Raw genomic sequence first — 22,520 nt, 5'->3', positions numbered from 1 at the left:
CCGTCATTGCGAAGGTATTTAGCATCATTTGCGCGACGGAACTCTTTTTGTTCTGCTGCTGCACCGTAAGTGATCCGGAATGGGGGACCTCTCCAAAGGATCGCGCTGCGGGCACGAGTAAGCTCAATTGATTCGCGTTCCTTTGCGATCCGTGGATGCCGAGTCGTTCTTGGTTTATGATTTATCAGCATACTTCATATTTTTTTGTGAAAAGTGTCTACAGAGGTCGCGGCCAGTTATTTGCTGGTTAAAGGCACAGGACACCGCGTTCGATCCGATAAAGCGTCAATATGGTCATACTTACGTGTTCGTCTACCGAATACGTCAGCTCTCCGTCGTCGTACAGCACGAACCACCTTCGCTGCCATCGCTGAAGAGAGAAGGGCGAGAGAGAAACAAGGTGATGAATACAAGTGAATCCAGAAAGGGTAAATTAATTATGTAAACTCGTAAAAAAAGGCTACAAACGCAGCAATATATTAACGATCGACGGTGCGCTTGAGGGGTTTAAAATTGACAAAAAGCGCACCGAGGACCCATTGAAGCACACACGCAAAGCGAGCTGCGGAATGCGTGTATAGGATGAAAGATAAAGACCCCAAAGCAGCTTTCGGCGGTGCGGTGCCTGTCGAAAATGATGAACATATTTGCGAATGGCGGACAATAAATATAAATAATTGAAGGAGAAATGGAAATCTCATAAAAACAAGGACCGGGTGAGGGCCAGCGTGCGCCGAGAATGGACCGGGCACGGACACGGCGAGATGGATTTACGGCACTCCGGGCAAAGCACATACAGCGACGGTTATCGCGAAAAACGCTTTATTTGGTTATGGAATGTCATTTATTGGCGTTATAAGTAATACGCCCGAAACGCGTTACACCGTTGTGGCCGCGGCCACCACCTCCATTCGTGGCCGTACTTTTTGCAGAAAGATGCTTCGGAAAGTGTGATGGGCCGCAATATTTATGGATGATATTGTGTTTTAGCACCATGGCGTTTTCGATGGCCACAAAAAAACGGTCCTCTCGGCGGGCTTTAACATAAACAAAATATTTGTCCACTGAGACCCACAAGGCAAAAAGTAACGGCGGTTTACGCGCGCGCGCGAAACGGAAAGAACAACATCCCACAAGTGTCACACTAGCAGCGGTCGAAAGCACTTGCTGAAGAACGAGAACTGCGCGGAGCTTGAGGACGGGGTCCGTAAGAGTCAAGGTCCTTGAGGTTGTTACACGTTTTCGGATGGTTCATCCACGGACGGGCGGGACACGGACGGAATTTGGCTTGACGAGAGTGACGGACTAAAGGCCGAGGCGATGGCGAAATCCCCAAGAGCCCCATCGCCGTTAACGCGACGCACGTGGCCGACGACGACGACAGTTGCGGCTGTCTTTCAGGCCAATTTTGGGCGGCGCAGTAGTATCGGCATCGGCATAAAATATCTCTCCGATGACCTACAAATTCGCGTGGTCGCAAAGAATGTATACTTGAGAAGGGTAGAGAGCGAACCAAGGAGTTTCCCCCCCGAAAGGGTCACGACAGCACGGTGAAGGTTAGTGCGTTTCTTTTTTATGATTTTCAACGACCCAGATGCCGGAGGGTTTTATGAAAAGGGATTTTTTCGGGGCCATCCCTGCGCAACGCGATCGACAGCCGGGCGAAGGATGATGGTGGTGGCTGGCTTTTATCAGGTAATTCGAGCGTAACCACCGAGCGCTCGGTGAAGAGACTTTCGAGTGGTTTCAGCGGTTGAAATAAAATTCTGCAGTGGCCCAGTTCCTGTGGAGAGCCGTGCCGGATGATTGGTCGTTGGTTGGCTGGCTGCACACACAATGCAATGCCCGAACGCACTATGCGTACCTTGAATAGTTTCTTTTCATTTTCGAGCCGTCCGTGAAGTGTATGAGCTAATGCAGGCTGCACATAAAAGCGGGTCGGTTAAAGCACCGAGCATGAGTAGGGGGCCAGAATTTATGGTCGGATCGCCCAAAAGATCACTCAGGAAGCGCAGTAGCATCGGACGTCGGCGGCATTCTGTTTACTTAAGGTTCCATCGCGTTCGGAAAACAAAAGACTTGGGAATCTAAATTTAGGCGACGAACCCCACGTTAAACAACAGTTAAGACACTGTGCGCCTCTTCAATGGGGATGTTTTGTTTGTTCGCTCCGGCTCGTCGGTGTTAATTCGTCTCCCACCGGACCCGGGAGTGATTACTTGACCCAGGGCGTGAGCAGCATCGTAAACGGGTACATAAATTACAGGCACAGGGCAGCGGGGCAGCAGCTACTTTGCGCCGGCTGGTCCGTCAAACTTTACGTACTTCCAAAGGGTTCACCAAAGCCGAGTGGAGTGGCCATGACGCAAGCGGGAGCGCCACCAGACAAACGGACACGGACACTTTCATCGCTTCATCGCCGCTCGACGAAGGTAATTGAGGGCGATAGCGCGGCCACCGGTTGTTGTGGCCACCAAAAAGGGGCAGCCCTTCTGGCTACAATGTTATTGCTTTGCTGGCCAAGCACCACTAGCCATTGAGATGCTTCCTCCTCCGACTCTGAACGGAACTCTGTGTGTGTCTGTGGGAGTTGCCCTCCCCCCTGGAACGGGAACAGGCCATCGGACAATCTGTTGCGATGCTGGCTGGGGTTGGCACATCGCGACTGTTGTTAGATGGTAATTAAATTAAAAAAGTGCGCAAACATTGCGCATTCCGAGGTGTCCGGGTGTTGCTCCGGAGAATCCCGGTGACCCAGCTCTCTGCGCGAAACCTGCCGCCTCGTTTTATTTATGGGGAGAGACGGTTCCCCGGACGAAAACCGATCGCTCGGAAGTCGGTTTCGTGCCGCTGCACTGCCGGAAGCCAAGTTTCCGTCGATGGCGCCGATCAGCAAACACTTCCAGACGGGGGCGGACTAATCAGGTTAGTAGCAGAGAGAGAGAGAGAGAGAATGCAAGGTTGCAAGGAGTCCTCGCCGATAGACATGTAAACCTATCGACCAATGGACCCAACCCGAGGAGCTGCAATGCTGCAAATAAATTGGAAAATTATTCATCGTCATTGCCACGGTCAATTTCTCGTGCCGAACCCTCGAGGGCCCTTCTCTGGCGGCGGTAGTCCAGTGCCCGGCCGCACCCCGGGTTCCCAGGGGTTAGGCGGCCAGAATTAATTTCTTGTCCACTAGAACAAACAGGGCGGCGCACTTGGGACCCGGCTCCTGCTGCTGACCGAGCCAAGAGCGCGGTACCGCGCCACGTAAGTGGTTAATGCTAATTAATTGTGTTTCCTTTACGACCTACGCGCATCCCTTCGTCGCGGCCGCCGTGTTCAAGGAGGAAGCATCGCGCGTCGCGCTCGACCGACCGCGAGCGCCGCGCGCTGTCGAACATCAACAAATTCACGGTGGGAAAAAAAATAATCCGATTCCCGGACCGGGGGCACACCGGTGCTGCGGGGCGGATTCAGAGTTTAATTACTGTTTCCGATAAGATGCATTATTTATGGGACCGTGGCGTTCCCCGGTGGTGTCCACCGGATTGTGTGTGCCGTGCGTCTCTCAAGAAGGAAATCTTCATTTTCGTACGGAAATGAAGCCTCGCGATAATATCTGTGGGTCCCAGCTCTCTCTCTCTCACTCTATCGGAGGGGGGCTTAGGGTGACCGATTTTCGTTCGACGCTGAAAATTTTGGGAGGATCACCCGGTCCTAGCCCGGACCGAGGTCGAGGCCGCATTGGATCTCATAATGAATTGCGTTCACTTAATTTTAATCACTCAACCGTTTATGCCACGGGAAGCTACGTCGTATGCTGCGGCCGCATGATCATTCACGCGCCGCCGGAACACCGGACAAGCCGTCACACACAAGCCCCGGTGCGCGCAACAAGTGCTCGGTCCGCGCCGGTCCGCGTCCGGTTGACTTATAATCCTGCCCGCCGTAAGTTATTGGTTTCGATTGATACCGACGGTGAAGGCGACGGCAAGGGAGCGGTGAGTGGCCTCGGTCCGGGTCCGAAGCCGATTACACGTGATCTTCTTCCGTTTGTTTTTATTATCCCGACGCGGACACGCAGCAGCAACAGCAGCCAAAGGTGATTAATTTGGCGCGTAACATCATGTTCAGCCCCGTTCAGGGTGCATCGGGAGGGAGGTTTTTTGTCGTTGTTGTTGCTGCTGCTACCTTGGCACCTTACTGTGCGACAGGTACAGGACCGCACTGGCCGGACGGACGGACGGACGGCGGTGACATTTTATCCGCATCGGGAACGGGACACAGCGGCGTGCACAAATTGGCCACGTAGCTTCGGGAGCGAGTGAGAGCCATGGAAATGGCGTCCAAGCCGAGCCGTCCATGATTTGTGTCGCCCGGGAATGATCGAACGATCGATCGACCGGCCTTCTGGGGAGCTTATCGCGGAAGGAAAGGGTAACGTCGTGGGATCTGTTGTTGTTGTTTACATTCATTGCAATGCAAGTTACTGGGTGACGTGCGGGGTGCCACCGTTGTAGTCTTCTTGCTTGCCTTGCATGTAAACACTGATGCTGGTATGCAACGTGAAAGTTTGACGAGAAGTGGACGAAATGGACTTTACGTGCCAGAGAGCAACATCGCTTTATAAAAAAAACGAATTACTAGGTTGGGGAAAAGAAATTCTGAAATTCAAAATTTGATTTAAGATATTTCGGCACGTCCTAGCTGGGTCAATCATAGGATCATTTTAAAGGTAGCTTTACAATGTCTCTCTCATAGAAGTCTTGGTTCTTATCGGTATCAGGTCCGGACTGCATGCTTTGCGAAGGATGCATTAAAACTTCCCAACCAACCACCCGGAGTTTCAGGCGAGCCACTACAGGCGTGCGTTTCCTTGCGTTGTACCGATTGCCCACAGCTTGTCCTTCTGTTGTCCAATTGTGGCCGTTTCTGGTCAATCAGTAGCTTCAAACGACCCAGTTGTTGACCTTAGAGATCTTATATTATTGGTTGGCCATACGGAAGCAACTCATAGTAAATAATTCGTTTCATGTTTCATAAGGAGCTTCCTGGCTTGGTTTGAGCTGCTTCACCACGCTTTTATCACTATAGTTTTCGCAAAGTATCGTCGTATTTGTCTCATATCTCTTCGCCATTTACCATCTGTTTAAAACATGGATTAATTTCATTCTGCTTGGCCATGACTTTGCAGATGTAAATTCAATCCATCATGTTTTTTAAAAATATTAAGTGGTATGGCAACCAAACATCGAGCTTCCTTTTTTGGATCCAGCTTCATATAAATCACTTAAAACTGTTTGAGGATTAATATTGATCTTCTGGGTGTTTCTACGACTACTAACATGTTGATCAATTTTGCTTATTTCTGTGATTTTGCCGACATTTTCGACGATGGGTCTGTTTGGGCCTGTGTGACGCCTCGTCCACAGTATGAGTTTTCTCTATTGGTTTTTTGATATGCTAGCGTCCACACTCGTAGCTTTTGGGCGAAAAATTCCGTGAGCTCCAGTGAGTGAAATGACAGTTCGTTTGTTTATGCTTTGATTTTTCAGTTTCCTTTCCTTCTCTTTCTAGCGCCATTTTTGTCAAAATTCAATCCGCTGTGGAAAAACTAGTCATAATTTTGAAACGCGATAAAAATTTGCCGAAATTTGGCGTAAACTGTCAAATTGAAAAAAAATACCCCCGAAACGGGAAAATATCCCGTAAACATAAGGCGCTCAAAAGCAACTTAAAGTAACTCACGGAACTCTAGCAAAAGATTAATAGTTTCTTGGGCTGCCATACATTTTTACCAAGTTTCTCATACTGTGGCCCCCGGGTTAGAAAGACTTCGTTTGCCAGCAAAAAAAAATAAACAACCTTCTACTATGTTTTCGATGTTTTTGTGATGCGATGAATTTCTAAAATAAAATCTTGTGTTAGAAAATATTGCCGGATCAACAAGAAGACATAAAACCGATCTGCCTAGAATAATCGAGTTAAGAATCGTTGTTCTCTAGTTAATCAGGTGAGCTCCACACAAAAACGACCGTCAATTAAACAGTTAAAGTCGAAGATGAACACAACTTAAAAATGAAGTGAAAATTTAAGAACATAGTTTACGAATTTACGCTTACAATAAAACAACCATAATCAACTCCTTGACGGTCACTCAAAACAGTGGCCCAGGAACGAACAGTTTAGGCACCGAAAATGGGCAAGATAAGCTGTTGTGCTGTGTTGTGGCCACCGCATCGGCATCAACCCAAACAAGTTGATCGAAGCCGGGGCCAAGGTTTTTTTTGTTTTTGGTTTTGTATGTCCACCCCGTCGGCAGACGGCGGGCACGGGTCGCGGTAATAAATGCGCTACCGCCTACCGACCGGCGGTGTGCGATCGCCCGGTTCCCGCGGTGGCCGCCGGTTAACCGGTGGCGCGGCTGCCCCGGTCGGTAGTGGATTGTTTTCCCGCAAGCGCAAAACCGCGATCGATGGCAAGATGGCAATTTGCATAAATTGGAGTGTCATTTGCCACTGCCATCGCCAAAGAAAGTCCGCGGCCGAAAGACGCGCTGGCGCTGGTCGTTGGCGAGGCGGCGGGAGAGGAGCGGGAGCAAGCGCGCGCCGTCGGCAGCAGCAGGCGCGATTATTTCCGTGCGGCGCGCGGCAAATGGACCTATGAATGTTGCGCCGCTGAGGCCGGCACAGGAGCTTCTTCATCCTGCCGCCGTCGCCGCTGCCTAACTGTAACGGGATTTTGCATTCAATTCAAGATGACCGTCGCCGTCGTCGACGGTGGCTACAAGCGGACCCACCACGACCAGAAGAGGGCATCGATTGCACCGCAGCTCCCACCACAGCTGCTTTCTAACAATCGGCTTTCGGCCGCCATCGCTGCCGAAGAGGTCGCTGGGTTAATTCGCGAAAGCTTAAGCCGCAGCGCGTGCTGGTGATGCTTTCTCGGCAACGGATCTCCCACGACGATTCGGATAGGACGCCAGGATCGCCACCCGATCGAAGCTGGCGAATTATCGGTCGCTGGCGAAGGCGAAATACCGGACCGACCGGAGCGAGTGATTTTCGACTAATTTGTCGACAGATAATTGGCCAAAAACGAGCATACATTGTAGCAGTTTTCGAGCTCCGGTCGGGCGATCCAATTGGCAACCGATCAAGACACGCGTTGAAAGGTACGAATTTCGATATAATTCTCAGCTCGGAAACCTAAACCCCTAAGCGCACCCGATTGGGCCCAATCGAGTCGATTGGGAGGACTCAGATTCAGTGCGACTCCGAGTCCAACTGCGCACTCGGAACCGTCCCTTCGTGTTCCCTTCGGTGCCGCCCTGCTCACATGTCATACAATCCGCAACTCGGCCTCCCCAAAATTACATCTTACATCACACGACGATAACCGAAACTTCTGAACCACCAATTTTCTCCCCAATGGTATAATTTAAAAAGGGCATCTTGGCGTGGCGCATCTCCAGCCCAACTCGGTCCCCGGCCGGGGTCCTGTCCGCTGCTGCTGGTGCTGCTTGTGAGCCCCGAACCCAAAAGGAAGAAAGAAATGGCCCGAAAAGTCGTGGAAAAACGGATCGCCCGCAACCATTTCGCTTTCAAATGTCATACGCAATTTGCGGCAATTTATGTTGAGCGTTTTCGACACACCGAAATGGATTTTCTGCTTTTTTCGCATCGTTCCATTTCGTCGCATGATTTATGCTGCTTCGTGTCGCGGTTATTTGTTTTCCTGTTAGTCGCAAGTTGCCTTGTGAGCTGGGAAGTTTAATCAATAACAGGTTAATACATAATACCGAATTGGCGTCACTTGCGGTTGGTACACTGATGGAACATTGGGATTTGTGTTTTTGGCCTTATGTTTCTGCTGTTTCCATTGAGCAATTAATCGTCGCGATGGAAGGGACTTCCTTGAGATTTTCTAAATGTCGGGCCATCCAAAAACTAAGACATTCGCACGAAAGAAGAAATTATAGGCTTACGTAATCCACGAAAAACGCCTTCCATTGCGAGTTGTTTCGCTCCTTGACACCTCTCTCTGAGGGTCTCCCGGTGGATCAAGACAATTGTGTAACGGGGAGCACGTATTATCTCGGCGCACCACTAGAATGGCCGTGTAATCACAGTACAGCTTCTTCCTTGCTGTTCCTTGACTTGACACTCTCTCCGGCCCTGCCGCAAGCTGACTGGCGGCGGCATGTTCGGCGGCGCAAGTGCGATGGCACTTAACATCGGTGCGGAACATCAGCTACACTTGTCGTCCACGGTTGCGTGGCGTAGAGTGTACCCTGTGGCGCAATAGCAAGCGCGTACAGGGGTCGGGCCGATGTCTTACCAGATAATTACCGGGTACCGAGAGACCTACCGGGCTACAGAACAACCGACAGCCCTTCGGGAAGCAGCATCGGAAGCGGAGTTGGCACTCTTGCGTGCCAACGGTGACGGAAGTCCCAGCAGCAAACTGCCTCGCTGCTCGCGGTGGCACTGCCTAATTGCTGGTTACTAAATGAAACAGGAGAGAAATCTCTCCACATCGCTTAGAACCGTTCTCGCCCGGAGATTTGCATTAGGCACCGGTTGCTGATCAGTTCCGAGGGATCTTCGTAGCCAGCGATCAGTAACGACGCCGCCGTCGGTAAGCTACAAGCTCCAGCGCATCGGAAAAATGTTGCCAAACCTGTCATCGTCAGGTGACCAAAGGCATAAAAAGCCACAACATACGACCGCCCGATGAAGCAGAGATCGGATGGGCAGGAAAAACGGCCACACCACCAAACATCCGGGAGCGTCGGGCGCGATCAAGAAAAGTGGCCTCGCCACCCATTCATTTACCGCTAGATTCGGTGAGTCCAGAAAGTCCGCCTGCCGGTTCCGTTCATGCAAAAAGCTCACCTAACGGATGGGGGTCCAAGTCCGGAGACGTCCGAGTCAAGGGAGGTCTCCGAAAACGTTTGACCGAATCGGAAAAACCGGTCAAACGGCGATAGGAGACAAAAATCTAGAAAATCAATTTTCTATTTCCTTGCTTGGGAGACCCCGTTGGGGACTCTTTTTATCTTCCCCGGTCGCTCGGTGGAGGAAACCAGAAATGCTGCGCCATTGTAACGGCCAACGGAGCGGCTTATCCGGCACTGCCGGCCGCTGGAGGAATGTGCTTTTGAGCCGGGGCCGGACGCGGACGTAACTTTGGATGCGCAACATAGAAATAAAACAAATCTTCCCTGGCGCGCAGGTGGATTCAATTTATCGCTCGGTTAGCTACACTTCGGCACAGGTTAGGCGGTCCCCTCACGGCGGTGGCCTTGTCCCGGGGGAAGTGCATTTCCCTCTACCGGTTTTCGGGGTGCCGCGGGAGAATTTCTAGCCCGGGGTCTAGGCCTGGGCGGCGCTAGGAAAGGCTAGCAGCACCGACGGCACCGGCAGCAACAGGTTTCATCGTTTACAACACACGGGCGTTATCTGATGGCGCGGGCGCACTCGCCCAGCCCAGAATGGGGCAGACTTCCACGTCGTAAATAGGCATTCCTAATCGGTTATGCTGCGCCCGCCTGAATGGGCGCACAATCTGACGGAAGTGTGGCGGCATCGGCATGGTTCGGGCCAGGCTGGCTGGCCGGCGCGTATCACCGATGTGCCACTTTTCGGGGACGGAGACGGGCGAAAGAACGGTTCTCCAGAATGTTTCTGTGGCCAGAGGGAGGACTCGAGTCTTGTTGTAATTTATGCTCCAACTTGAAACCGTAATATATGACGCGCGGCCGTTAGCTGATAAAAGGGTGAGATTCCAATCGATACCGTTCTTTGCTGGGCGATGGCAAAACATGTTTTGGTTTCTAAGCGGTTCCCATGGGAAGGGATAGTAATTGTTTTGTTCACTTTCAACATAACTTTACAAATATTTGAGTTCTTCTCGTTTATTCTTCACTATTTTTTATTTCCTCTCAATGAACCGGAGTTGTGAATTCAGAGAAAGAGACAACGCAGAAGTGCATTTCAGGGGGCTTTCAATTGACATCCGATTAGGAAATTATTGGAACCAATCCAGAGGTGTTGCTGTTTACAGACGTCAATTGTTACATCATTGAATGCTGTATTCTGTGAACTGACAGAATATATTCTATGTTTACGATCAGACATTATTACTTTAGAATCTTCGTCAGATCAAAACCAAAAACACTAGTCTTTTTTTGTAATTGAATGCAGCGGTGTATACTGTTATGCAACAAGGGTATACACAATTGCTGGGTTTGAACGTCTTTGAACGTCGTCTTTTCGGGTTTTGGACATGGATTGGAGTTGGTCTTTGACGCAAATCGTCTTTTCAAAGCTTGTACAACCACGTTAAACTCACCAACCCATTTCTGTTTAGTACTAATGAAAGACAAAGAGTCCTTATATACTTTCAATATTTGTTCATAAATTTCCTTTGCTTATATACCTTAAAAAATTAAATCACTGCAAGATATTTGATTTTCGTTCTAAATAACACTATGACACGTCTATATTAAATGGCTTATAAACAAAGAATGAAGTGACAAATTGAAATGAAATTTAACATACGTTCATATGAAGAGTGTACACTCTGTTATTGAAGCTAAAAACTTATGGATCAGTCTGGTAGATGCTTATGCAATTGACGCACCTTCCAACGCTGGCATCCAGAAATTGAACTACGGCATCCACCACAAAAAAGGCTTAGTTTGAAAAAAGGACGCTAGTTGTCCCAACTTTTCTTCCAAGATCTTTTGTACCTTCGCAATGCCATTGAACCTTCACCATCCCTGCATCCCTACACGGCCGTACCGTCCATCCATCCACTGTACCTGCTACCTTCCCGTCTGCCTGCTGGAAGCCTCAAAACTATCCCCAAAAAATATTCCTTTCACGGAACGGAACCGAGGTTTTATTTTGGGGGGCTTTTATTGAAATAACGATCGTTCAATAAGAATGACACATTCGAAAAGATGCGTTTCCCCGCCATTCGCCTCGACCCGCTTCTGCGTGCGAGTCCGTGTCTCTCAAGAAATCAGAACCACACCCAGCGATTTTCGGTTACTTTCCTGGGAGACCTGGTTAAGCGGCTGCTGAGACCGTGAAGCCAACAAACGACGACAAACGGCGACTCATCATTATCTTATCTGCGCGTTCTGCTCCTCCCATGAAGGCGCGCGTGAAGTGATACCCCCCCGGGGGGAGGTTGAAGACGAGCATCGGGCGAAGTGGCCCCTATTGTTACACCGGTAAGCTGTCGACGAGTGCCGCCAACGGGGAGGAGGACTCGCGACCCGGGGGTGTACGTGCAGCAGAAGAAAAAAAAACATTGGAATTCAATTTGCCGTTGCCAAAAACCGCGCGCGCGACCCCGCGGGGCGGGAACGACGACGGGAATCGAGGAATTCTTAAGCGAGAGTTTCGTCGGCACTTTCCGGCGTTGATGTATTGAAATGTCGGCGGTCCGTGGCACCCACCATCGCGCCGGGGTCAACGAAATGCTATGCTGAGTGAGGCCATGCCCAACAGGCAACAGGAAAAAATGCGCACAAAGCCGAACCACCGCGAAACAATAATTGCATTTGGGGTCGGAATAATGATAAATAAAAATGTGGCTTTGACTGCGTTGTTATCGGCAAGCTATTAATCTTCGCCTGGTTATTCGGCCTGGTTATTGGTGGAATGTAAACTAAAGCTACCAGCAGATAGTCCTTCACGCATTGGTCTCACTGTTGAGGTGGTCCACAGAACAAAATCGATTAATGTTTTCGAAGCATTTTTTATGGAGCATAACTGTTCCAGGATCATTATCCGGATCGGATGATCCGGTTTCTGGGTACGGAAATGGATCCGCTCCTAGGACGAAGGAATAATTAAATTATTACACAACCTCCTGGCAGAGGCTACGGGACACATGGTATCTGAACTTCCTCGAGCCACACGATAAATACAACATAAGCATGAGTAGAATGCACGCACCCGAAACATCCGAAAAAGGTATCCGAGGAAACCGAAAACGGTTCACCCCCATGGCGGCGGCGGTGGTTGGTCTTTCGGTCCGTTTTCTCCTCCGATTGCGCCCGGGGCGACAATCTCTCTCGGTCTCGGGGTTTCGGGAGAGTGAAACTCAAGACCGGCCCAGTAAACCCCCATTAAAGCATACATAAAATTAACCCAACCCCGACCTGACGGAACGGGCTTTCTTCGCAACGGTGAAACTCGATTCCGTTCCAACTACGCACGATCGGCGGCGGCGGAGGCAGGACGCGATTTCAGGGCGAGATCAGGGTGAGTCGGGAGGAACGCACGATGCAACGAGGCACCTGAAGGAAATTATGCAAAACCGAGCACTCCGAAATCGTATGCTGCCAAACTCTGGTAAGGTCGCGCCGATCCGTTGCCGGCATAAAATCGACCGAAAATCAATCGCAATGATCTGCTAGAAGATCACGATCTTTTCGTGGGCGATCCTTCAAGATGGAACTTTACACAGAGAATCCCGCTCAAGAGATCCGTTGGCTGAGGTCCCACAAACCCCGAAAGATTGCGGTTGGCAACCAGAATACTGTTGTGGCCATTTTTACGAACTTCGGTACCGAAAGCTTACGACCGAGGCCTGAGATCAGTTTTAAGGGGAAGATCATAAAATAATGCAGCCCGGGCACCCCGTGCCGGCCGGTGCCGTAATATACCCATCAAAGGATTAATGTAGCTAAAGGGCACCAAATGCAGGATGTAGACACGTCTCCGGGGCTGATACTCCGGTCTCTACGCACGCGTGCGGTTTTCGGGGAATAAATGGCCCGTTTTGTGTGCGCCGGTGTCGCCTCGGGGCAACCGCCGGACCCTGGTGACTGGTGACCGTAAAAATCCGTTAACTATCTGCCCGCGTGATGGGGTCGTAAATTCTGGGGCTGATTTATTGGGCAGCAAACGATAAATTACGGCCCCCAGGATTGGCATCTGCGGCTGTGACGAGGTGGTGGAGTAGGGTTTGGGTGTTGGTGGGGTCTGTGGGTTATATAACGTCTTCGGCACCCCAATCAACCTGTCGCGATCCCTGGTGCCGGGTGAACCAGTTGAAACGATATACGCTCCGGGTTTGACGGCTTTTACCGAACTCCGGGTCCCGGTTTTGGGTCCCAGTTGTGCTCCTCATCCCGATAAGAGTTAGCTAGTGTTAGTTTTGGACCCCAATTTGACCACCCTGTGGTCGGTTTAATACCTTCACCAAATTTCAGGTGTGTGGAAACGGGCTCTCCCTCCCACGAGGAGCACGGAGAAAATCGATTAATTTCCACTGAAATTTTACACCTACTCCAGCAGCACGCACACCATTATCGCCTTAAACGTCGTTGCGTTTCTTCTTGCGCTTCGGAATCAATTTCGACGTTCTCGGCCGGGTCCGGCTGCGATGTCCCGTTAGCTATTGAGCCTCACGACCAGAGTCTATTCTCCTCGCAGGGTGACCGCGGCGCCGTCCGGCTTTGGCCACGGAGGAACCACGGGCCAAGAATCCGAAAATCATGCGCCATTAGCCGGCTCACGCCCGGTAAGAACGCGGCCCGGTGCGACGCGAAGCGAGCTATCAATCTATCACCGAGCAATCTGGGCAATCCAGGCCCCGCACTCCTCACTCGACACTTTTCTCTTCGATCGAACGAAATGGAAAGATTAATTGAGCATGATTTTCCAAAGATCCGTATCGGCCGCCGGCGGCCTCACATGTGGCCCTTCCGGGAGGCCACATCACTTTCGATCGCACCGCGGTCCTCTCCGTCGTTACGGCAGATCTCTTACACCCAACCCGGGGCATAGAACGGGACCACGGCAGGGCGTTAGTCCAGGCGGCCATCGGTTCACTGACCACGCCGATCGGGGTGTCCGGGTGGCGATTTGCCAGGTCATTGCCGGGGCCGCGTTCACCGATCCCTGTGGCTGGCTGGCGAAGTGTGAAATTCGTCTTCCCACCTCTCCACAGCGGACGCGCTTCGGACACAAAGTCCGAAGCGGGAATTCCGCGCCAAATCCGCGCGGACATCCAATTTGCGCCATAAAAACGTTGTCGGGTGTTTTCCCTACCGGTACTTTTGTGTATGGCGGCGGCGGCGGCGGTCGGAAAACGAAAGTTCATTTAACTCTCTCAACCCAGGGGGGAAAAGGATGTCCAACGGTAAGATGACGACGGCCATGCGAGAATTCAATAATCCCTCCGCGCGGTGAGAAGTGTGAATTAATCGTTATACAACCGCCGGGAGACTGGAGTTTTTGCGTCCAGAATCACGGCCGAATCTGAAAGCTCATTCTTATCGGCCCCGGCTCCCGTCTTCGGTTGGCTATCCTTGATTGACAAGCGATTGATTTGCGAATTGGCCCCACTTCGGAGATTGGAAGGCGATTTGCACTATGAGGGTGACTTGATATGTTGCCGGACCTTTGCATGGAGATGGCAGGACTAGTCTGACAGTTACTCACTGAAATAGACAGTTTGAACGCTCAGTTTCCGTCTAACAATCAATGGAGTTAGTTTACGTCAGTGTTTTTGCGAAAATAGACAAAATCGACTGCCATTACGAGGTGCCATTAAATATTTGTTTTGAATGGCAATAAGTCTATGCAAATCGAAGATGAGCTGAGATCATTTTCCAACGATTAATTAATTGCAGCTAAATTGAAACGTGGCTGTAAAAGCTTGAGATTCGATCGGGACGTCCAAATACTGCAACAATCGACGAAAACATAGTTAAAGTTCACCAAATGCTGCTAGGCGATCACTGAGTTAAGCAGCGAAGATCGCAGAGTTTATGAACATGTAAAAAAACATGTTTGCCACATTGAATATCAACATTTAAATATGACAAAGTCGTCCGCGTGTTGATAGTCGCGTTTGCTCCCTTTTCCATGACGTTTTTCAGCGGTTTTCATTACAGTTTATTGTGGAAAATTGAAAAAATGAGAGATAAAATCTCTTTTCGTTATCATTTCGGACACTTTTCAAGTAACCCTCGTAATCAGTCACTTCGCAAATCGAACAACATTTCGTCATTGAGTTTTTATGTAATTTCGGCTGCGAAAAAATGTTTCATAAATTAGTGAACGATAGCGAAATGTGACGTGGATTACGCAGGCAGCGTGCAAAACTCTCACACCGAAACCGATCGATCGATCAAAGCCACGGCAGCAGTCAAGCAAAAAGGCGCAAAAGTTAGCGCCGAAGTTAAACTTGCGAAATTCAACGCAAAACTCGCAAAAAGAGCTCCACTCTATGGAGATTAGATGGAAAGAGAATAACACAAAAAAAGTAAAGGAGCAAAGAATTTATTACTTGTTGCGACGAAAAAGTAATAAAAGCCTGATCCACCAATGCTGCTAGATATCCTTCTAAAACCTGGCCAGCAGCATCAATCACCGCCGACCGGTGACGTGTCGACACCGGTCGTCCGGAACCGGAATGGCGATAACAATCTGGACTATCAGGTATCGGCCGCTCCGATGTCTAATCGATCTACAGTCGCAGCGGAAAAACAACGGCAAGTAACATTTACATCCCGACACGGCCGCTAGGCCGGCCGGCCCAAAACCAGTCGTCGTCGGCAGGACCTTCGACGAGTGGACAACAGAAACACGAGAAATTTCCGCAACTCCAGTCTCCGGTCGGTGCAAACGCAAAAACGACACACACCACACGACCTCAGAGGGGCAGGCCTAGGACGCAGGCCGTGCGGGAACATAAAATAGTTGACAATTTTAATTGCGGCTAAATTTAGCTTCCTCATCCACCGGTGATCGGACCGGGCCGGACCAGGCCGGTTCCCGGACGTGGACATGTCGAAGCGTTAGGTGGGTTTTAATTAAATTTTCTCCGCTTTACGAGCGAGATAAATTTCTCCACTTTATGATGCACGCAGGACGCAGGGCAGGGACGTACCGGGGGGGTAACTAGAAGACGGTGCGGTCCGATTCCAGGGTGAGGTTGCTTGATCTGCCACGCGCATCTGTGGCGGCCAAAGTACCGCTACGGAATGCATATATCGGAGCGGAGCGTCGTTAGACATCCTCCGTTTTTTTGATGGTCCGTACTCCAAGTATTGGCTGACATTGGTACACTCTTGTGGCGCGCCTCGCGACTCGTTAGGCACTCTCCTGCCCAACCTTAAGTCACCCACCTCGAAATGAATTAGGGCTCAGGGTTCGCGGCGCGATGGGCTCGTCCGGAGAAGGCTCGCCGTGGTGCGAGTAATTTGCAGAACGGAAATCTAAAACCATTACCCGGCGCAAGCGCACGCTTTGGGTTCCGGAGGGTGATCTTGGGGGGGGTTGGGTGGAGTGTGGCCGCTGTAACGGTCGCGGCTCATTTGGATAAGCGAGGGCCGCCGCTTAACGGCTCCGCGTTAAGAACGATACCCGCCGTGCTGTAGCTTCTCTCTCTTTACGTCCTGGTTTTGGGAGCCGCGGCTATGCTTTAGTTATGCCAAAGGCCTTTATTACCCGCCGGTTCCCGTGAGGCGGCCGGCGGAAGCGCGTTTATGTGTACGGTTGGTGGTGTTAATTGAAAACGGTTTTCCGTTGGCCCGAAGCAACGATAAAATAATGATGTTAAAAGGTGGAACTAAAGCGTCCCGGGGCTTTTGGGGGGAACGGCGGGCGAGGGTAGCGATTAAGGCGGAAGGTGGCTTAGTATGTTGGGGCCAGTGGCTTATGTTGCCGGGAGCTCACCCAGCACCCCGTGAGCATCGCGAGAATGGAAATCGTAGCCGAGTTTTTCGGGGGATCAATCGCTTGATCTCGAGACCGCACTAAGCGGCAACGAGCGAGAGGTGAATTCTCGAACGCTCCTCGCCATCAAAGGCCTCCAAAGGGCAGGCTCCGGGACACGGGTTCCGGTTCCAGCGACCCTTCGCTTCGCGGCCTTAACAAAACTCGACGTGTCGCCGTCGTCGTCGTCGTGACTAACATCCCATCAAATCCGGCCCGCCGGTCCGTCCGACAGGCTGGCAGGAAGGCGCGGAATGTTCTGAAGGAGTGGGGCGAGGGGTGGAAGGGGGGTGCTCAGGGTAGCCCCCCCATCCAACAGAACTACTACAACAACGCGATGGACAAGTGTGAAACAATCTTCGCCGACAATTGACATTTTCGTGCAATTAAGATTTAGCGATCACGCGGAGCGGCGCGTTGCCGATCATCTCGCCGTCACGAAAGGCTGGCGCGGCACATCCTGCTGCTGCTGCTGCCCTCGCTCAGCTCAGCCCCCGAACGATCAAGTAGCAAGAAAAAGCCGATAGAGCAAACAAAAACCGGCTGCCATGCTGCACGGAGAGCTTGTTTTGTTCTATGCGCCTCCCCGCGGCTGCTCTTCTTGCTGCCCTGAGGTGCAGAGGAAGTGTCGCTGCACGATCCGGGCGCACAGCACACCTAACGAAGATCAGATCTAGATCGATCGATCGACCCCGCGACGCGCCAGAGAGAGATACAGCGAACTATCTCGGGATTATCTCACCGATTCCGCCAAGAGCTCTATTTGTTCGTTGCGAAACGAGGCGGGGAAGGTGGCCGTTTGGGGGGCAAACACCACCCCCTTGGGGGTGACAGGGAAGAAGATGTTCGCCCGGCCTCAGGTTGGTTGTCGCGTTCGTGTGACTGTGACATTTTTATGAATCGTTCCACGTGTTTTTGTGCGCAACATGGCCCCGCACAGGCGCCATGCTGCTCCTTTGCGTCACTTTTGAGTCACTCGTGAAGGTGAAAAGGTATTCCCCTCTTCTGTCGTCTAATGTGCTTTAATTTAGCTAAATTAGGCTTGGTGGCGTTACGTAAAAGGTACCAAAAATAAGAGGCCTGCGCTCCGTGGGAAGGTGGTGCGCCCGCAGTGGTGTCAATGACCCCGTTAATATGCGGCCCAGGAGACCGCAGGACGACGGGCCGGGGCTAGGCCCGGCGGTGTCGATAAAAAAGCAACTCTCACACTTTTCCTTTCGCTGCCCCTTCGAAAGCACGGAAAAGAAGCAACAAAAAACAACAACAACAACCACCATGCGCATACATTTCATCTTCTCCGAGGGCGAGGAGAGTCCATAAACGCGTCCCACCCGTTAAACGATCGGCCCACTCCCCGCACCCGGCTTCACGGGTGAAGCCGCGCGGGCTCAAGTCGCTCCTTACAGGCGATCTTCGCGCCGGATCTTGTGTTGATGGGAGAGAAAACGGTGGGACGGCGACGTCGTCGAAGTCGAGTGGACTCGCTTTCGATATCGCGGAAAATAATAATGATAATTGCTTCGCCGGGTGCTACCTGACGCTACTGCTGAGAGGGTCGTCGCTTGACCGACCGTTGCTGTCATTTGTCCGTCACCGGCGAGCGGTAACCGTGGCGACAGCGCGATCGCCTCCTGCGTTTGCGGAAGCGATCGAACGTGCGATCGGTCGATCGACCGATGGCGAAGGAGCGGAAGGCGATGGCGAGGCTTTCGGTAAGGTTCGATAGAAAATAAACAAGATTTAGACGGTCGGCTGGGGCCGGGGCCGGGTTGATGTAACCTGCCTGGCCCGTGTGGCCTGCCCGATGAGCCCGAGATGAACGATGCCATAAAACCTGTCAGAGCGGGAGCGCGAGTGAGTGAGAGAGAGAAAGGGAGGCCGCCGGCGGAGAGAAAAGGTGTGAACGATCACTTTCTTTTCCGAGAAATCCCAAGGCGGCCCCGCGGTACACTTTAGAGTGTTGTGTCATGGCCGTTAATCATAAGGCGTCCCGAGGCGCGTCCCGCCCCGAGCAGGATACATCGGCCGTAATACCTGTCCGGCGAGCGGAGAGACTGATTAGCGGCAGGCCGTTCTATCGATTTGGAAAAGTGTCACCACCACGAATTGGAGTACCAGGACCCAGGAGTCGATGGTGCAGCGTCCGCTACCGCATCGCGCAGTGCGGAAGAGCCCCCAGCATTCGCAGCTCCCACAAAAGGGACCCCATCGAACGGGCCCCGGGGCGGAAAAGGTTTCACTTTCTCTGCGTCGCCCGCGGCGTTTGACATCAGTTATCACATATAGGCTTCGAGGGGGGGGCCTTGTGTGCGTCGAGGCCACCTTCCCAGGCTGAGGTAATAAAAACCCGCCGGCGACGGACGCCGTGGACGGAAATGGACCTCCGCCGAGAGGGGCATTAATAAAACATTTACCGCACAACACCGCGCCAATCACCCTTGACTCCCGCTGCCGCCTCGGAGTCGATCGGTCTGCAAGATACGGGACCACCCAGTCCCCCCCTCACTGTCGTGGACACGGCCTGCAGCGAGTCACGATCGCGGGGCGCGCGCTCGCACTTTGGCCACCGTCGTACCTCGTCGTGAACGTTCACTTTGACTCACGCGGGAGGTCACGCGGGCGCGCGGGGGTTCGCGCCGTGGCCGAAGGTTGGGTGACGTGTGAGCGGCACTCGGGACGAATGGCCACACCGTGCCTTAACCTGTCGGCTGATGGAGTGACGATTTCATGGCCAAAAATTCAAACACTAACGAATCGAAACAGCCAGCCAGCCGACAACGATAGAGAAAAACAATAGAAACTGAGAGGTGTGTATACATCGATCAAGAATTATTATTATTATTAAATATTATTATTCTTAGAACGGGCACCAACCCAAACATAAGTGTCCACAGTTAAGCCCATAATACACGAATGCAGAGTCTACGACCAAGTGAAAACAAAACTCAACATACCAAACGATCTACCGTGGTTTGTTGGACCGCATTACTTCAAAATCATAAGACAATATTTAGGAGAAACCAACCTCCATTACAACATATAAATCAATAAACCAACAAACTAAAACTAAAAGAGATGATAGAAGCTTTAAGCTCACGATCATTCAAATGATCATGAAGCACTCATGTAGATGCAACTTGAACTAACGTTTTTAGCGTACAAACCGAAGAATTTAATCGGTACAGCGAGACGGATGATCTACGGACTAATAATGAAGAATTATTAATTAAAAAGAAATAGAAAATTGAAATGTCAAAATCGACGAGAATTTAGAAATTTGGTAAATTGGTTGAATTAGCTCACGGTTTAACCTTCAACCTTTGAAGCTATTTTTCGAGGCTTTGCTATTCTACTCGTAGGCACCGCTATAGCAAGTCCTTTTATTATTTAAGGCGTGTAACCAAGTGAATTCACCCGAATTCAAGTTCTGCGGACAATTTGTTTATTTAGTCTGACAATATTACCAGTCCATATGTTCTGTTAATGACTACCGAAGATCTACGAGTAGTTGTCGACTGAACATCGATGAAAATCTACGCCAATAACTGAATATTTTGAAGGCCACTAGTAAGTGAATGGCCAGACCATTCCTCACGTACGGGGGATTCACAATGCATTCGCATTGCAAATCAATTTAAGGAGAACTCAGTTTAATTTTAGTCCAAGTTTGGTGCATCATCTGTTAATGTGTTCTAACTGTCTCAAAACCCAATTGAGTTCATGTGAAGGTCCTGGTTGTAAGGTAGAGGTCACATTCAAAGTAACAATCGGAGAAGCTGGACAAAATTTGGATTCGACATATCTCCGCACCGGTTACAGCATCAATAATAAATAAATCGACTACCCTCGGAACAACCGAAGCATGTCAAGCTGTTAGCCCGCGCAAAATGGACGCTCTTTTGGACTTCCTGACCCACGTGCTACAAAAAAGGCGCTCTACATCTCTCGCCGTCACCCGCACGCCCGCATGGCCGTGTCGATCTGGTTCGAGGAGGTCCTATTGCCTCATCGGTGCCGCACACGCACCGCGCCGCTGCGGCCAGAGTGCGCCACGATTGCACATTCGACCGCAACACTAGATGGCGACGAGCGCGCCTAGTTGCGTCAGGGCGCTCTCTGCGGCTTGTGGTTTCTTGGGCCACGCGCTCCCTTTGGTGACATCGACGACCACGACGACGGTGACGACGACGACGAGGCCGTCGATGGGAGTGCAGCGGCAGCGCAAAAACAGGTGCATCAACCTTTGCTGCAGCGACATCGACACCATAAATGGACCGCCGGCCGTGACCGGCGAGAGCCTGCGGAAGAGGAGCGCCCCACCACCACCACCCCAGCCACCACAGACTAAACGGTATCGGAAAGCGCTCGCGTGGACCGCATTGCCGCATACGCAATGAAGGAAATGTCGAGATGTCGATGTTGCGTAAAAATCATCCATCTTGCCACGGGCACGGGCACGGGCGATCACGGTGCGGTGCGGTGCGGTGGCCTGCCCTAAACCGGGTCGGTTACCTCACGTCTCTCGCGTACGGGTTGCGCAGGTTTTTGCCGCTCCACCCAGCAGGGACACCCCGAAAAGGGCACACCTGCAACTGGAGCGCGATCGTGAGATCGGAAGCGACCCCAAGCGCACACCCAGCCCGGTCCGGTCCGGTTCGTCAGGTCCGTATCTCCGTGGGTCCGCTGCTCTCCCGTCGGCTATCTCCGCGTGCATCTATCGATTCCGGGCCCATCCTCGTCGGGGCGGGCGCTGGCCGGTTGACGGATGTGACGGAAGCAACGGAAAAAATCCCCGCTTTCTATTTTGCCCTTTTTCGGCCCCGATCGTCGTCACCCCGTCGTCGGCCACCGTCGACCGATCGTTTCCGCGTGCGACTTTTCCCGGAAGCGCTACGCAGGTGTCGCCCAGGCTTTGACACCGAACATGGACACGCGAAGTAGACGTTGGAGAACATTAAAACTTTCGGTTTATTGTGGCAGGAATAACATGCGTCATTCGGAGAGTTTTGTGTCCCGTTTTGGTACCCGAAAATTGACACCACCAGGATGCTGACCGGTGACTGATCATGGGTTGCGCAATCGGCTCCGGTCGGCAACTCACAGTTTTCGGTCACGATCGGCGCCGCTTCAAGTGGCCGATGATCATTACTGGGCGTTGGTTGATTGGATTTTCCCGGTCGGGAAAATAGGCCCCACAGGCTCGGCGACAGGACGGGTTCTGACGTAGGCCATCGATCGAACGGCACAAGAACTCAATCGATGCGCTCGCCCGCACACCGAGCCGGCGGGATCCGCGTGGATTCCGCTCCGGTCCGGAGCCGCTCGAGCGTTGCTTATCATCATTACAGTTATTGTGCGATTAGCCGTGTCCGTTATTAGCGGCACCATTATGTAACAGGCCCCACTCACGATGCTCATCGATTGCACCCCGGTGCTGCTGCAATTGCACCGTTGTTTTTGCTAACGGATTGGCTCGGAACGGAACGGCACGGCTGGCCATCCGCGCAATTCGACGGACCATGAGTGAACGGCCGTTTGCGTTTGGGGGGCACGAGTAAAGTGCATCAACGATCGGGTTGGCTGGCCCGAAGGAGCATAGAACAGGATGTAACGGAATGGAGTGCCCAGCCATATCGGACGGGTTGGGCGAAGACCACTCCGAGAGCGAGGGGAACGTTCAGTAGATGCTCTTTCGCTGCTCATTGGAATGCTGCGGCGGAATTGCGGAACCGCTTCGGCAATGTACTAATGTTGCAATAAACAAAATGCCAACACAAT

At 51.6% G+C, this 22,520-nt stretch overlaps 1 protein-coding gene across 1 annotated transcript in view; it reads right to left on the bottom strand.

Moving 5' to 3' along the window:
* The window catches only part of LOC131209506 (protein outspread), a 173,714-nt gene that overhangs the window by 53,065 nt on the left and 98,129 nt on the right, over window positions 1-22,520 (bottom strand). Inside the window, exon 3 of the mRNA XM_058202591.1 lies at window positions 305-370. Coding sequence (XP_058058574.1) covers window positions 305-370 — 66 coding nt within the window. The remainder of the gene's footprint in view (window positions 1-304; window positions 371-22,520) is intronic.

This window comes from Anopheles bellator, chromosome 2, assembly GCF_943735745.2.
Source record: "Anopheles bellator chromosome 2, idAnoBellAS_SP24_06.2, whole genome shotgun sequence".
Taxonomy (NCBI): Eukaryota; Metazoa; Arthropoda; class Insecta; order Diptera; family Culicidae; genus Anopheles; species Anopheles bellator.
This window is presented reverse-complemented; position numbering and strand designations above follow the sequence as displayed.